This window comes from Sphaeramia orbicularis, chromosome 3, assembly GCF_902148855.1.
Source record: "Sphaeramia orbicularis chromosome 3, fSphaOr1.1, whole genome shotgun sequence".
Lineage (NCBI taxonomy): Eukaryota > Metazoa > Chordata > Actinopteri > Kurtiformes > Apogonidae > Sphaeramia > Sphaeramia orbicularis.
In genome coordinates this window covers 50,457,946-50,474,011 of record NC_043959.1, presented here as the reverse complement: position 1 = coordinate 50,474,011, position 16,066 = coordinate 50,457,946, and the positions used below count along the sequence as shown (strand labels likewise).

At 35.8% G+C, this 16,066-nt stretch overlaps 1 protein-coding gene across 15 annotated transcripts in view; it reads left to right on the top strand.

Moving 5' to 3' along the window:
* Nucleotides 1–6,603, top strand: part of plekha7b (pleckstrin homology domain containing, family A member 7b) — a 76,893-nt gene extending 70,290 nt beyond the window's left edge. For all 15 annotated transcript variants that reach the window (XM_030130979.1, XM_030130981.1, XM_030130975.1 and 12 more), the window contains one exon: nt 5,934–6,603. In XM_030130979.1, coding sequence (XP_029986839.1) covers nt 5,934–5,956 — 23 coding nt within the window. In that variant the 3' untranslated portion in view covers nt 5,957–6,603. The remainder of the gene's footprint in view (nt 1–5,933) is intronic.
* The last annotated feature ends 9,463 nt before the right edge of the window (nt 6,604–16,066 follow it).

Here is a 16,066-nt window from a genome sequence, read left to right as displayed (position 1 = left end):
AATTGCAAACCATGTAGAATCTTTCAGACAGGGGAGGAATCGCTTGATGAGGCCATTTTGTGTGCTGATCAATGACCCAGTCAAACTCCACTCTCCTTGTGCATACCATTGCTGCTCCTTTGAACGTAGCTCTGAACCTGCATAAAAGACACTGCGCTCACTTTTCATCTCTTTCATACTCTACAGCAGGCAGGCAAGTTCATTTTCACTGTAGCTGCAGCAGATTGTCAGTCTGTCTGCCTCGCTCACACACACATAAATGCACACATATACATCTGTCACACACGGTAACACTCAAGCTGTCAGCGTGTGTGGAAGCTTAATATGCACAGTGAGGCAAAGTCAACAATTATAACATTATTTCCAGCATAGAGAAATGTCAGAGAATATAACTGGTGGCATCTTGTCAGTGGAGACTGAATCAATGACTTTCTCTCTCTTTGGTGTTACAGTAAGGTATGCTGGTGCACTTTCAAACCCCTGAATTAAAAGAAGAGGCTTTTTTGCAGTATTATGCATGAGAGACTTCAATAATGCCAGCATAAAAGCAGGAATATGCAGCACTGCAATTACATTCTCTATATATTAAAGAATATATTCCAGATTGTGGAATATAGTATTAGAAATACTTAAATAATTCAGTGTTTTGTAATTACTTGGCTGAAATATTGAAAAGAATTTCGAATTTCTTGCTTGGAAATATATCTTCCAACTATTGATCTGTAAAATAAACTTCCTTGTGTATTGTGTCTTCAGCCATTCATTGCTCATTGAAGCTGATAAAATGTTCACATGTTGCAAAACTAAAGCATAAATTAAAGCACTATGTAAAAATGATTATAAGCTCTGAATGGCAGATGATGAAGGAGGGAACCGGTGCACATATTTATTATCTGAATGAATTTCTGAGCGTTGGTATTTTCATGCAGTGGAATTCACCGTTTTATTAGCACACATGAAACCTGATCAAGAACATCAGCTGTTGAGACGCCAAACACAGTTTGTCTCACATCTGAGACTCAAACCCTTTTCATGAGAGTTTTTATACCTCAGTGGGTGAAGGACACAAAGATACGAAATGTTACAATAAAAAATATGCAGTTTATCATTTAATTACCAGGATATTGAACATCGGCTTAACTTATTTGGGATTGTCTTTACATGTTCTACTCAAATAGCTGTAGCTTTATAACCTCTGGTTGCATAATTGCAGATAATATTGTTATCTTTTGAACAGGACTTGTTTATAATTATGTTGAAATTCCATAAATTTTGCACAAGTTTAATAAATTACAGGTACTGACAAAATCATAAATCACAAAATCACTTTTTTTGCTATAATATACAAAACATTTCTCCAATTAATTTCCTAATCAGAGTAAGAATACATATGTTTGAGAATCATTCAATGAAATTTCGTTCAAGTGCACAGTTATTTCATGTGTCCTGGGATAACAATAAAATGATCTGTCTATTTATATATAAAGCCTGACTAAAAAAATTATGGACACCTGGATTTATGTAAGTAGTTCAGATCCTTCCATTGGATAATAACTGCAGGGATTAGAGACCAAGAACTGTTTTTGCCGTACCTGACCTGTAGTTTATTCCATTTTTCTAAAGTATTTTTATAGTATCAGTCAGAATCAGAAGAACCATGATTTCATCCAGTTCATTTAAAGTCATAATTTTCAAGAAAAATAATATCAAAATGTGATTTTTTTGCTTGAACCCAGACAAAACCTATTGCATTTTTTTTGTTATTTAGAAAATTTAATGCGGATGTTTTAAATGTTCAAATTAATTACTGTTTGCTCTAATTTACTACCTTTCTACGACCGTTAATTGGCTCAAAGTAGGAAATTATGATGAATCAGCCATTAACATTCACAACGGAGCCTGTACATGTCCAAGTAAGAGCAACAGAACTACTGATTTAACCCTTTCATGCATGAATTTTGAGAACCTTAGTCAACATTTTTTTCCTGAAGGTTTTTATTCCTCTTTAGGCATATAAAAACAGTGACTGAAATTTTTTTATGTTTAGGTTTAAAAGAAGGCTGCTGAAGCCCTAGTGCTCAGTGTTGGTTGAGTTGCAGAGCTGGCAACTGTGTTGTTGATTGTTAAACTTTTGTCAAGTGAGTTACTGAAGGACTTTGCGCTGATGTATTTTTTTCTCGTGTGTTTGTAAAAAAATTTTTTTTCATTTTTGATGTCACTTTGCATATATATATATATATATTATATATGTATGTATTGCACTGCACTTTGGGAGGCCGACGGCAAATAAATCACCACCATCTTTTTGCACCTTCAACTACACCTGTGGTGTTATTTTTGAGTAGTGTGGGAAAGAACCCCGCGACAAGCTATTTTTCATGAAATTACAAAAATGCCCACTCACCTGGACACCATGCATTTAATATTTGAAGCAAAAATTAAAACCAATCATCAAAGTGATATACTGTTTGAAAACTACAAAATAAAAAACATTTTTCATGCAACTTACATTTTATCGTACTCTAATACTAGTTATTACTCACTTCATGGAGATAATATGCAAAAATAAGCCCAACTTATATATATTTAATTACAGTCTAACAACAATTAGCAACTGATTTACACTAAAACATGTTAGTGCAGATCAGGTTTATCAAGAACAGCAAAGTTACCGTAATGGTATGAATGTCAGTGTATGCGATGGTGCATAAGTGTCCACTGTGTTGGCTGATATGGAACTAAAACAACATAAAACATAGATATACAAGAGAACAGCTGTAGGATAGCTGTACACTGTAGTGACCACTATGCATGAAAGGGTTAATGCATATTTGTGGATTATTAGTTTGAAAATAACCCACAGACGACGGTTCGAGTCTTAGAGGATTTTAATATATTTTAGGTACAACAGGTTCTTTAATCAGTTTAATAGAGAGCATAAACATTGGACTGTGTTTCAGTGGAAAAAGGTCATGTGGTCTGATGAGTCCAGAGAAGAGAGGCAGATGAAGTGATTACCCATCATGCCTAGTGCCTACAGTACAAGCCTGTGGGGGCAGTGTTATGATCTGGGGTTCATTCAGTAGGTTCAACAATGTTATGTGTCTTAAAAAATGTTGTATTGTGACATTGCATAAGCTTATTGATACAATGCAATGATGAATGCATGCAGTAATAAAAGCTAAAAGCAGTCCAATGAAATATTAGAGAGTGGAACTTTGTGTTTTTTTGGCCAAGCTGTGTGTATTGATAAAATGTCAGATTTCCATCCAGTAATGTGGTTGATGTGCAGAACAGTAAATGGTATCATTGTCCAAGTTGGACTGTGCTGCTCAGCTGCTTCAGTCCAGTCTGTCCATTAACTCTCTGTGTCTTTTCTCCTCTCTCTTCCTTAGTCCCTCCACAGTCTAACCTCCCCACCCCTCCTCCCCTTCCTCCTCCTCCTCCGCCTCCTCCTCTTCCTCCTGTATCTCTGGCGCCTCCCTCTCCTCTAAGCAACGGAATTCACTACACGTTTGTCTAATCCGAGAAATAAAGTAAGGCCTAACTGCACGTTTTACAGCACTAATGCTTTCAAGGCCTCCTTAATTCTCTCTAACAAGTGTGCTTTTCAACTCCGTGCATGCTCACCGCTCTGTTGTGACTGTAGGAAACACATCTTGTCTAGGTTAGGGAAGCCCTGCCTCTCCTCCCATTATAACCAAAACAAACATCTGCAGGCAGTCAGCTCATCCCACTGTGATAATTGTGTGTAAATTGTTCTTTTTTTTTCCTTTTTGTTTCTCTGCCAAAATATTTATGGATGGTTAAGGAGAGAAAGGGCTCAAAGGAACATGACTGTTTGTAGTATTGTGTATAATTAACAAAAGAGACACCTTTTGATTTAACACCTTGACACTTCAATAGTCAGCACAGCTGTATTCCACCGCACCAATTAGCTCCCCATCTGTAGCCTGGCAGCGATAAGTCAGAAAAAAAAACAAAAAAGAAAAAAAAAAAAAAAAAACAGCAGATATCACTGTTTGTACTGTAAATACACAGAGGAGGCTTGTGTTATTTTACCCTTGTACTGAGAAAACTAAATCCATCAGCGAGTATCAGCAGGTATTTGATTACCAAGTGATGTTCCTGATTCATTTGCAGTATATGATCATTGTGAGTACAAAATAAATCACAACATATTGGTACACACAGCGATACATTTATGAGCATGAGTACTGTAGAAGAATTTATACTGCTAAATGAATCAGCTCTCCTGGCATGACAGCAGCGTGTGGTTGCCTGCAAACACTCTGCAGTAGAAAAGGCACGTGCGACTGCATGCTTTTTGTTCTGTGTGTGGTCGTTTGGTGTGCTTTACTTATCTTTTCATACTTTTTTTTTTTTTGTAGCGCTCTCATCTATTCAGGTGTTCAGCATATTCAGGTTTGCTGTTAGAGATGGGCTGTGATGTGTAGTTGGTTTGTAAAAGTTTCTGTTGTTACAGTAAAAGTGACGATAATAGTGCACAGATGTTAACTATCAGTGCTTTTAAAGGTGGTTATTGTAGGATTTAATCTATGGTTGGACAATGCAAACTGTAAATTTGTACTTAGTAATGTGAAAAAAATTCTGTATTTACAATGTTTCACTCATCATATTAATGTGGTATGTAGCTGTTTTTGTTGTTTATGGTCATTTACTGCTAGATACACTGTTGCCCATAAAGTTGGAATAAAATATTATTACTTCTTCTCATGAAATGATTGTGGCAATGTGATTTATTGTTGATAAAGTGGAACTGGGACTCAATATGTAATCATTACCTCTGGACAAAGGCGATTATTGATGTGTAGGAATAAAAGGAGAAAGGTAGTGACATGCACATCCAGTTGATAAAAGGTGTGCAGGATCCAAAAGAACAAGGAATTAAATTTGGATGCATTTCTACACTGCTTCAAATATGTACATTTTGTGAATATGTAAATATGGCACTAATGCTGTAGATCTGTCACCATACTCAGATGGGCAGGGAAAAACTCACAGAACACTTTATTTTATTTATTGCCCCTTGACAGTCTTATTTGTACAGTCACGGAAAAAATTATTAGACCATCAAAAGTCATCAAAAACAATGGTTATGCCATCCAGTACTAACTCCTGTGTGTATCATGTGACCAAAACAGACAGAAAAGAAAACATGGAATGCCTAAAAGCACTGTTTTTGTCAGTAGAATGCCATAGCTATTGATGTAAGAACTGAAGTGATTTTGGTTATTATAAAAAAAAAACATGGAAAATGGATAGATATCAGCTCTGAAATTAAACTCTTAGGAGCTATTTTTGTTGTTATCATTATATTTGTCCAAACAAATGTACCTTTAGTTGTACCAGGCATTAAAATGAACAAGAAATTGAAGAAAACAAGGGTGATCTAATATTTTTTTTCTGCGACTGTATGTATTTAAAGACAACATGTTTTCAAAAGTTACTGTAAATATGTGTAAATACACATTGCCTGTCATGTGATACTGCAGTTAGTGTTCTATATAAGCAGCTGTGTCATGACCTGTCTCATGTCCGATGAAGGGCCGATGCCTGAAACGTCCCTGTGGTGAATAAACATCTTCTTGGGAGCTCACAGGTTGTAGGAATAAAAGGAGGAAAACTAAATTATTACAACTTTAAGGGCAACGGTGTATAATAGTATGAAAATGTTTGATTGTCCCAATACTACAAATAATTGTCATTTTTCACCATGGCACCACAGTCTCTTAAACTGAAGTAAAAACCTGACTCCTTACTATTTAGAATATTATTGAAATGCATTTTCACTTGTATTTCCATAACAACATAAAGAGGGAAAAACAGAATCTTTGGTAACGTCGTCTTTTTTTATACATTTGATATTTTCTGCTCTGATTCTTCCTTTGTCTTCTTCTCTCACTCCTCAGCTCAAGCGATTTCTGGACACTGAGGTGCTAAACAACCGGGTTCTGCAGTGAAAGAGGATTTTGTCTGATTTTGGACACTTAAACCTTACTATACAAGAACTGTAGAAGAACTGTAGTAAACATTTAGTCTGCTGTGTCAGGCTCACATAGCACTGACTCATTTTTTTAGGTGCTGAAAGCAACTTTCCTGAGACAGAAAGAAGACTTTGCTATAGGAGCGGCTGTGCTTATTAACTATGGACATGTCTAACAAGTGTTAATCTCATAACAACAGATATTTTCTACATGTTATTGCACTTTGAATTACTGTATCACGGTGAGAAATTGAAGCTAATATTTTCAATGTACGACTGAATTGCTTTTGACTTGCAGTGTGATCTTTACTGGGAACTTTTGTTTTTCAGGTACAGAATGTCAAGAACAAGTGGTACTAAATGTGTCATACATTTGTTTTGTCAAAACTCAGATAATATTTTACACCAAACCACTTGAAATGTCATATGTATATATCTACTGTAGCACTGCCAGTCTCCTTTTAGCTTGCCAAAATGAATTTTATTTTTGCTTATATCAGGATGAAAATAACATTTAACATATTTTCTGTGTGACTGGGAAAAGTTGCGCAATGGAAATTTATAAAAATGTGAATATTAAAGATATTAACATTACATGTATTCTTGTGTTTATTATATTTATTATGAATTCAGCATATTTCAGTGGTTCCCAACCTTTTTTGGCTCGTGACCCCATTTTAACATCACAAATTACTTTCAAAACAAAACTTTTTTTTTTTGCTAAAATTAATTTGTTTTTGACCATGTAATAGTTTGCTACACTATGTTGCAAATAAACGTTAATTTTAGACGACATTTAGGTTATATGATGTCCATTAATATGGACGGAGGCAGAAAAGCCAGGTGTAGATTACTGCACAAAGTGAGAATTTCATTTTCCTTTCTCAGGATATGTACAGTCAGTCCAGCTTGTATTTACAAGGCTGACAATTAATACTGAACAAACAAGAACTCAAACTATGAATTATGAAAGAGCTGCAGCATCTGAAACCAACCACAATGAACATTTGAAAGATAAACAGAACCACAGTGCTTCAGTTTCAGCTTCACAGTTTGTCATGTCTTTTATGTATTGTGATTGTTTCTCTCAACTCATATATTTTTTTATTAGTAAGTTTTTTGTTTTTTTCTTTTCTTTTAAATCAGTTACTAGAAATTTCAGGCGACCCCACATGGGGTCCTGACCCATAGGTTGAAAAACACTGGCATATTGGCTCAACTCTTCCAACTAACAAACATAGATTTTGAGATATTTAAAGGGAATTTACTGAATCTAATGAAGGATCTTGTTGACAGGCTTCAACAGTTGTTTAACTAATATTTTAAAACTAATATTTTATTTCTGCATATAGCCTTATATATAGTATATTCACAAGATATTTGTACAGTAAATCAGTTACTTCTGTATAGCCTTAAGGATAATTATAACCACCCTTTATAGCCCTACCTGTACTTACTTCTCCCATAACAATTGTACATATACTGCACAGAACTATCTAACATCCTATTTATTCATCTGTACATTCAATACTTATATAACCATCTCATTTGCACTAGCTGTAATAACTGCACTCATCTGTACATATTGCTTACCTGTACATACGATATTTAACTGTATTATACTGCACTTCTGCTATTTGCACTTCTGATTGGATGCTAACTGCATTTCGTTACCCTGTATTTATACTGAGTAATGACAATAAAGTTGAATCTAATCTAATCTAATATTTACATTTTAGCAACTGGTGTTACAGTATATACTAATGAAGATTAAAACCTGTACAAGAAAATCCACCATAAAACAGCAAATGAAGATTTTATCATGTCTTTAGAGTCATCAACAACAGCGTATGATGCCATTTGTATAATAAACAAGTGGTGCCAGGTACAACAAACCCCGCCCCTCGCACATATTGTAGCTTATTTTGGCATCGATCCAGCTGATGTCATCATGTCTATGCATGGGCTGATGTCAACATATCAACTGCTTCTATATATGTGCCAAGTTTGAAGTAAGTTGAAACAAAATTGACGTTTTTATAAACATTTGAAATTTCATCCATTATAAGTAAATGGGGAAAAAAAAGATTTAAAAAAAAAAAAAAATTAATAAATAATTGGAACTTCAACCTACTTATTCCAAAATGTAACAACATCTATTCTGGGTCACTAGTAATCTATAAACCCAATTTGGTATCAATTGAACCAACAGTTTTGCTGCTACAGACATTTGAAATGCCACCCATTAGAAGTAAATGGGGAAAAAAAGATTTTAAAAATTCATTAAAAAAAATTTTGTACTCTGACTTACTTTTCCCAAAATGTAATGACATCTATTGTGGGTCACTGGCAATCTATACATCTAATTTGGTATGAATTCAACCAATAGTTTTGCTGCTAGAGTGTTAACAACCAAACAAACTAAACCAAAAACAATACCCCTTTGCCTCGCCTTTGGGGGGCGGGCTAAAAATAGTTCATGATAAAAACTCTAAAATAGGAGAAATGGACGCCTACTGTATCTGTTTATTGACCTCCACTGCAGAAACAGGGTGGCTACTTTGCAAAATATACACAGTATACACCTTAAAGTTGGAATTAAATATTTGTACCTCTTCTCATTAAATGATTGTGACAATGTGATTTATTCTTGATAGATAAAGTGTAACTGGGACTCAGTTGTAATCATTATACCTGGACAAAGGTGATGATTGATTTGTATAAATAGGAATAAAAACATGAATGTGTCTAAAAACAAAATTATTCCAACACAGACAACAGTGTATTACTTCTCTTGCTTTGGTTTAAGGTGATAAAATGGTTAAAAGCCATTTACACTCAATTTGATGCCAACTATATTTTGTTTGTTTTTGTTAATTTAGCTTAAAAATCTGCATTAGAAATACAACTACTGCTTAAATGATTAACTTCTAAGCTTTTTTTCCCCATTATATTTGACTGGTGAGTTTATCGACCGTATTTTTATTCAAATCATGTACAAAGGAAAAGTACAAAATGTGCACTCTTCATAGCTCTGAGATTCTCTTTGAACATCTGCATTGATTGCCTCGGCCTAATAAACTTCATTCTATTATCTGAAACGGGAACCAAACTATGGCATGCTCAAAGGAGGTGAATTTTCGATACAAAAAAAAAGGCTTCTTGAAATGTTTCTTAAGTTCAAAGCTTTTTCCATCTCAAAAGGGCATTTTTAATTCCGTGTATTTTCAACCAAGAAGGTGGATACTAATAACTCTGGATTCTGAAGTACAGAATTCATATCTTTAAATCATGAACCGTCTCCATTGCAATTGTAAAAGAAACCTTTGAGGAAAAACATGTATTGAACTTCTGAATATAGATCACACGTTTCAAAACAGAAAAAAGTGGCAGTACTGCTATTGTCAAATCTTTAAGTTTTTAACACAAACAGTCGTCCTGTTTTATTTATTTATGATCAGATAGGATCCACCGGCTTAAACCACACACACTCGCCTTCTTTTGCTTGTCTGTGGGTGAGCTGTTGTGTTGCAGCTCCGTCTCAGATGACATCTTTATCTTTAATTGGAGAGTAATTACTTTCACTCGTCTGTAGCCTGGTGTGCTTTGAAAACACCTGAGAGAAAGAGGATGCACCTCCCTCGGCTCCACAGTGGGAGCAGCACATCCTCCCTGCCTCCTTCTCTCCTCCAGGATCAGGCCCCTCAGCGCCTGCTGGCCCTGGTGGCTGCAAGACCCATCACATCCTCTGTTCTGCTTATTTTGCAATAAAATGGGATGTTTTTCCCTCCTCCTGCAAAAAAATTCACCCAAGACCCTCCACTGAGGATTGTGGCATTTCCATGTATTGACGTTTGGCTGGTGGTTCATATACATTTGTTATTCTATGCTTTGGACTTCAAAGAGAATGAAAGAGGGCCTATTATGCTAATTGGGTCCTGTTCTGTTAAACGCAATCAAGGCCTCCCGCATTAATCCTTTACTAAATACTTACTGGCTTCAGAAATGCTTTTTCAGTAGCAGAGAGACTAAGATGCACAGTGCTGTTTTCCTGTCCGGGATTTTTTTTTTTTTTTTTTTTTTTGTGAGAGCTGCTTTTATAGAAGTAAATAAAAGCTAATAACTAAGCAATACTAACAGTAAGCAAGACTAAATAAAACGGCTCGTTTGACTTGATCCAAGTCAAACCGTGGTTGCGTTAAAGCGACACAGTAGCTGCAACTTTACTGTTTAACTTCCCCTCACTTTAGTCACTTAAAATGTCTTTGATTTTTGCCTCCTGTGGTTAAAAAGAAGAGTCTACTGAGACCACGCTGGCAATTCGGACCTTGTTCACAGTTCTTTATTGTTCACTGCTCTGCACGCTGCATGTGTAACATATTCACCATCCTCCCCTGACAGCAGCAGAAAAAGGAGAAATCCTACATTGATTCCCAGTGATACCTATTTCCATCACATAAATATTACTGTAACTTGCCGTGAAATGTCTGAGGATTAGACCAGAGTGGAAACACAGACGGCATCTCCTTTGCACACTGTGGGGATCCGGATTGTAGTCCAATTGTACAAACACAAAACCAAGGAAACCCAATGCAATAGGTGCTTTGATTTTAAAATAGTATTTTATGCTGTTTTATCATTTTAAAGCTCCACACACAGTACATTTTTAATATGTAAGAAATGGAATGGTGATTTGTTGAATAATTGAAGAGTTATTCACTGAATCTGTGAATAGTCTTCCCAATGTGTGTGCATGCTATAAAAAGAATAGAGGCAAGGCTGAATTGTAGTGATGCTGCACAGTAACACAACCATATGCAGGAACCAGACAATGCTTTTAATGTCATTTTAATATCATATGGGAAATGATCACATCAAAGTGGTAAATATTAACTTGTGCAGTCACTGTTTATATTATGCCACCAGGAAAACACAATTCTTCCAACATAAATCATTAAGTGTGTATTGAGAAAAGAGCTGTGTTATATTAAACAATGAATTAATGTCATGTTTCTTAAACGGAAGGCTTTTACAATACCTACAGTGAATTGGGCTTTTTGTACATAAAAGCAATTCCTTTGTAAATGAACCAAATGCCCTTGGGCCCCCTCTCTAATCTAGTATGTTACACACTAAGCACATATACACACTGAGCTGAGTAAAATGTACTTAATTTCACCTCACTTGACTTCGCTAAAAAGGCTACCTAATGGCACATCAGTCTGTTTACATCCGTCTTTTGGGGGATGTCATAATTAATTCACAGATAAGGATTCCTGAGAAAATCCTCATTGCAAGTAACAGATGAGAGTGTATACAGAAAAAGGTCGGAAATACTTTATGCATGTTTCTATCCTATATATGGTTCTTCTTTTTCTTCGGAGACGACTCGGGGACATTTGGGCTTCATCAGACTCGTATCAGGGCCTTACAGAACACAGATGCAGGTAATAAATACACACATTATAGTTCACCACAAGACTGTAGCTGATATCTGTAGTATTGTTGGCACAGGCCGTGCAATGATGTTCCTGATAACTATATAATTAGAATTGGCATGTTGCACTCCTTATTTCAACACGACTAATCAGTGGTTCTCTGTTAACTTGAAAGGAAATATTAGATCCTGACTAAACTTTGATGAAATCCAGAGTTACAAGTAAGAGATTTGGGTCAAATAATGAGAACAGAGCGTCCCACTTTGCAAGTCCAAGTGGGAGAGAGATGATTTGCATGTATGCAAATAGTGTTTGAGTTAATTGCATAACTTGGCATTCAAAAATGACTACGGTGGTTTTGCATATGATGGTGTATTACATCTGGATCAAGTCAGTGGTCATGACCGCAAGTCCTACCCTATCACTGCGTATAGGTCAGGATGTGAGCAGAAGTTCATTTAGTCTTTTATTCCCTTATAAAAATGTATCTCCATTTCATTTTTTCACATTTACATTTTTTTTCTTCTGAATGAACTGGAAAGCTGTTTCCAAACCAAGCTTGTTGCGGCCTGTGTTTATACACTGCTGCCCGTTAACATGTAATAATGTTGTTTTCAGACACATTCTTCTATTTATTCCTATTCATACATATCAATAATCACCTTTAACCAGGTACAATGATAACACACTGAGTTCTAGTTACACTATATCTATCAAGAATAAATCACATTGTCACAACTGTTTCATTAGAAGAGACAACAGTGTAATTAAAAATACATTTAAAACAGAAGTTGTGATAGTGGTAAAACTAGAACACTATATTAATAGAAGGACTCATGTTTTCCTGCAGAAATGGAGGAAGGAACTTTTGGGAGTGCAGTATAATTTCGACATGATGGATATCTGTGATGTTTCGTTTTGTTTTGCTTTTTCTGCTTGTCTTCCTTTTCACTAATATTCTTGATTCACATACTTATGTGTTGTATTTTATTAAACAATACCAGTTATTGTGCAAACACAATGTACTACCTCAGTGTGCTAGTGATGCTGCACAAACATATATTACATAAAACAGTCTTGTAGCATCTTTGTAATTGTAATTTTACCAACTGTTTTTTTTTTTTTTTTGGTTTGCTTACTGTTTGTAAAGTCATCATAAAACTTGAATAAATAGAAGTTTAACAAACATTTAAAACATAATAAAACATACATCTCTTAGTTATATGAGAGAAATAAAATATGGTCTGGTTTGCCCTCCTGCAATCACTGCTGTGGAACAAAACCTCCAAAAAAGTGATTATCAGCCGCTCAGATTGAACAACATTTAAGTGTATTTACATCAGAACCACAAACACCACACTGTTTCACTTCAAGGATCATAAACATATGCTCATTATGGTTTCGTTCAGTTATTATTAAAGTTTCTTCCAACACACGTCAGACCTAACTGTCATATCCTGACATATGTTGGTTCTGATGCTGTAATTTTACTGGTTGAAACATCAACTTTTTCCGAATATTCCTTCACTTATAAACCCATCATTGAAAACATTAAGCACGAATCAGGTTCACACCTTTGAAACCTTTCCCGGATTCTCCGTAATCAGATCGACCCCCCTCATCTTCACGGACTGAATGCTTTTCTCTAATTAACCATGCAGAACAGGAGAAGAACACATGTTAATTTAATGTAACAAAAATGTTGATTTTCATGCACTCTCCTTTTCAAATATTTATGGGCTAGACTTGAATTTCAAGATGCATCAAAGACTCACAGGGTATGCAAATGTGTCTGCCTTACCCCCCAACAAGTTGGACTGTCTTTTGCTCTTCATGCAGGCTTCATGCACTACCCACTGAGCTATAAAGAGGAAGCCATTACAGTCACATCTTTAAAAATAGTAGCTTGTATTTGTGTATTGAGTAGTATCTGACACCTGCACGACTGTTCCCATATTATGATCATCTACTGTTGAGTTTTAAAAGCAGCTAGGTAGGACTTTTAAAATCTCACTATTTTATTTGGCTTTATCCTGGTGCTGAGCAGAACATTTTGTAATTTTAGTTATAATACAGTTAAAAAAGAAAAAGCAAGGCTGTTTCATGATCTTGTCCTCAATCTCAGCTGCTTTTCACTGAGCCCACTAGTGTTTTACATTTTAGTGTTTGGCAAATTTCTAAACTCAGCTTCTAAAGTGCTAAATTTCTAATCCTGAAGAAAAAAATATATACGCATGTGCCTAGAATCTTCTCTTTTATTCTCTCCGGTCTTTTCTTATTTGAGAGGATGGAGTGCATCCATCCAGAAAAGTTCCCCTCACAGTCCAAAAGGTGGCGCATGAGACACGTCAAACAGAGGTTTCAGTCCGGGTGGTGAAGGAAAAGTCCGCTCCAAAATGAGGCAAAACACACACAGCAGATATCAACTATGAACAGCGTCATGCGTGGATCTGAGGAATACAGAGTTAGAGCAGTTTCACCATAGAAGTGAGTGAGTGTGTGTGTGTTAGTGTTTGGATGAAGGACAGACTGTCACAGATTAAATTAAAATACTTTCATATTGTTGAATCTCAGGAGGCGTTCAAGTTCACAGTGTCTGCAGGAAAAGTTTCAGAAAGGTAAGTCTTTCTTTCTTTCTTTCTTTCTTTCTTTCTTTCTTTCTTTCTTTCTTTCTTTCTTTCTTTTTCTTTAAGTTACACCATAAAAGGAAACAACAGAGGTGCGTAAAGCAAGACGCGCGTTTTGGTTTTTTTGTTTTGTTTTTTATTATTATTTTTATTTGGCTCACCTTGAACATAAAGAAACTCAAAGTGAGGCGCACTGACTCTGAACAGATGCGATGTTGTGGATGAGTTGTATAGACATTATTGTAACCCCCCCATCCTCCTCCACCTCCTCCTTTTCTCCCTCTCTCTCTCTCTCTCTCTCTCTCTCTCTCTCTCTCTTTCTCTCTCATTGCTTCTCCTCCCTCTTTTAGCTCTATGTGAATCTGCAGTTAACAATCTGAATTTTCTTCTGCTGTCTCTTCTTTTTGTAAGTAACTTTTCTATTTGTATTCTCTGATGTATGGTGGCCGCTCTGACACCGGTGCATGTTGAATTTCTGACTGATACAACCACTGTGCTGTTCATGGGTGTTTCTGTCCATTTTTCTGCCTTGTCACAAAATACTGCTGCTGATTTATAGATTACAACTTTTCCGTCTGTCGCGTTGCTGTGTTTTTTTTGTTTGTTTGTTTGTTTTTTTTTGTTTTTTTTTACAGGCATGCACGGACTTATTGCAGATATTTTTTTTTGTCCTTTAATTTTCTTTTGTCTGTCTGACATTTGCGGGCCTCCTCCAGGTTCAGCTATTAATTTAAAGCACATGTTCATCCAAAACAGATCATTGTTTCATTGTAAAATCTTCTATTTTGGCGTGTGCTCCCCACTGGTGGGCTGATCAGGTCAGCCGTGGACCTCTGCTGTAATTTCAGATGCCACAGGGCTCCCCTCAGATATATTTTAGAATATAAGAAATATTAAAATAAGGCGACTCAAAGCACTTTTAACCGATCATCCATAAATATCTGGATGCAACATATTGATTATATTTATAACAGAGCTCTTAAAACAAGATGGGAGATTTAATATAAAAACCTCAAATAAATAAAATACTTTATAAAAGTTGGGGAATATTTAAGAAACTATGTTAATAAATGTAAATGTGGAGGAATCTCTTTTACTGTTCATATTACATTTTACTCTCATTATTATAATTATTGAAATTGTATGGTTAATTAAAATAAATAACACCACTCATGTACGTTTTAAATTTGTAATACAGACTTTATATTTCATAAACAGAAGTTGTGAATGTAAATGTTAAACATCCGGGGTAATGACGGCATATGATGGAAACAATTGTTTAGAAATGATCTATAAAAAATACTTCATTTAACACCCACAAAATCATAAAGTGACTCCCAGTAAATTCCAAAATATGTGAGGAGTTAAAAAGTATGTGCATGAAAACTGACACAATCTATATTATTATGTTAAAAAGAAGAAGAAGAAGAAGAAGAAGAAGCCATAAACAGGTACAACGACTCCAATATTGTTTATATTTTAGGAGCTGATTTAACATTATGCAAATCCATGCAGTTTTAACACACAAGTCGAAACTGGTCCCTAAACTCTTTAGCCTCTCGCTGTGTTTCTCTCACCTGCTCTCATTATCCTGCAGCAGCTGAGTATTTACCGTCTGAACAAACCACGATTTTGCAACACTTAAAGAGAAGTTAAAGGGGTCAGCGCGTCTTTTTTTTTTTTTTTACTCTTTCTCCAACGTGATGCGCAAAAAAAAAAAAGTGTCACTAAAGAAAAACTGTCAGATCTCTGGAGGGGGGAAAAAAAAGTCATCCTCAACTTTGCAGTAGTAAGTGATGCTCATTTTAGTAAGCCTATTAAACGGACTAAACTGCGGGCAGTAACAACCATCCTCCTTTTTCTCCACTTTTATTTCGCCACAGACCTCTCTCTCTCTCTCTCCCTCCCTCTCTCTCTCTCGCTGACTCTCTCACTCTCTCTCTCTCTCTGCATCTCTTGTCTGGGAGGAGGAGGGGGGAGTCCTGCCTCTTTGC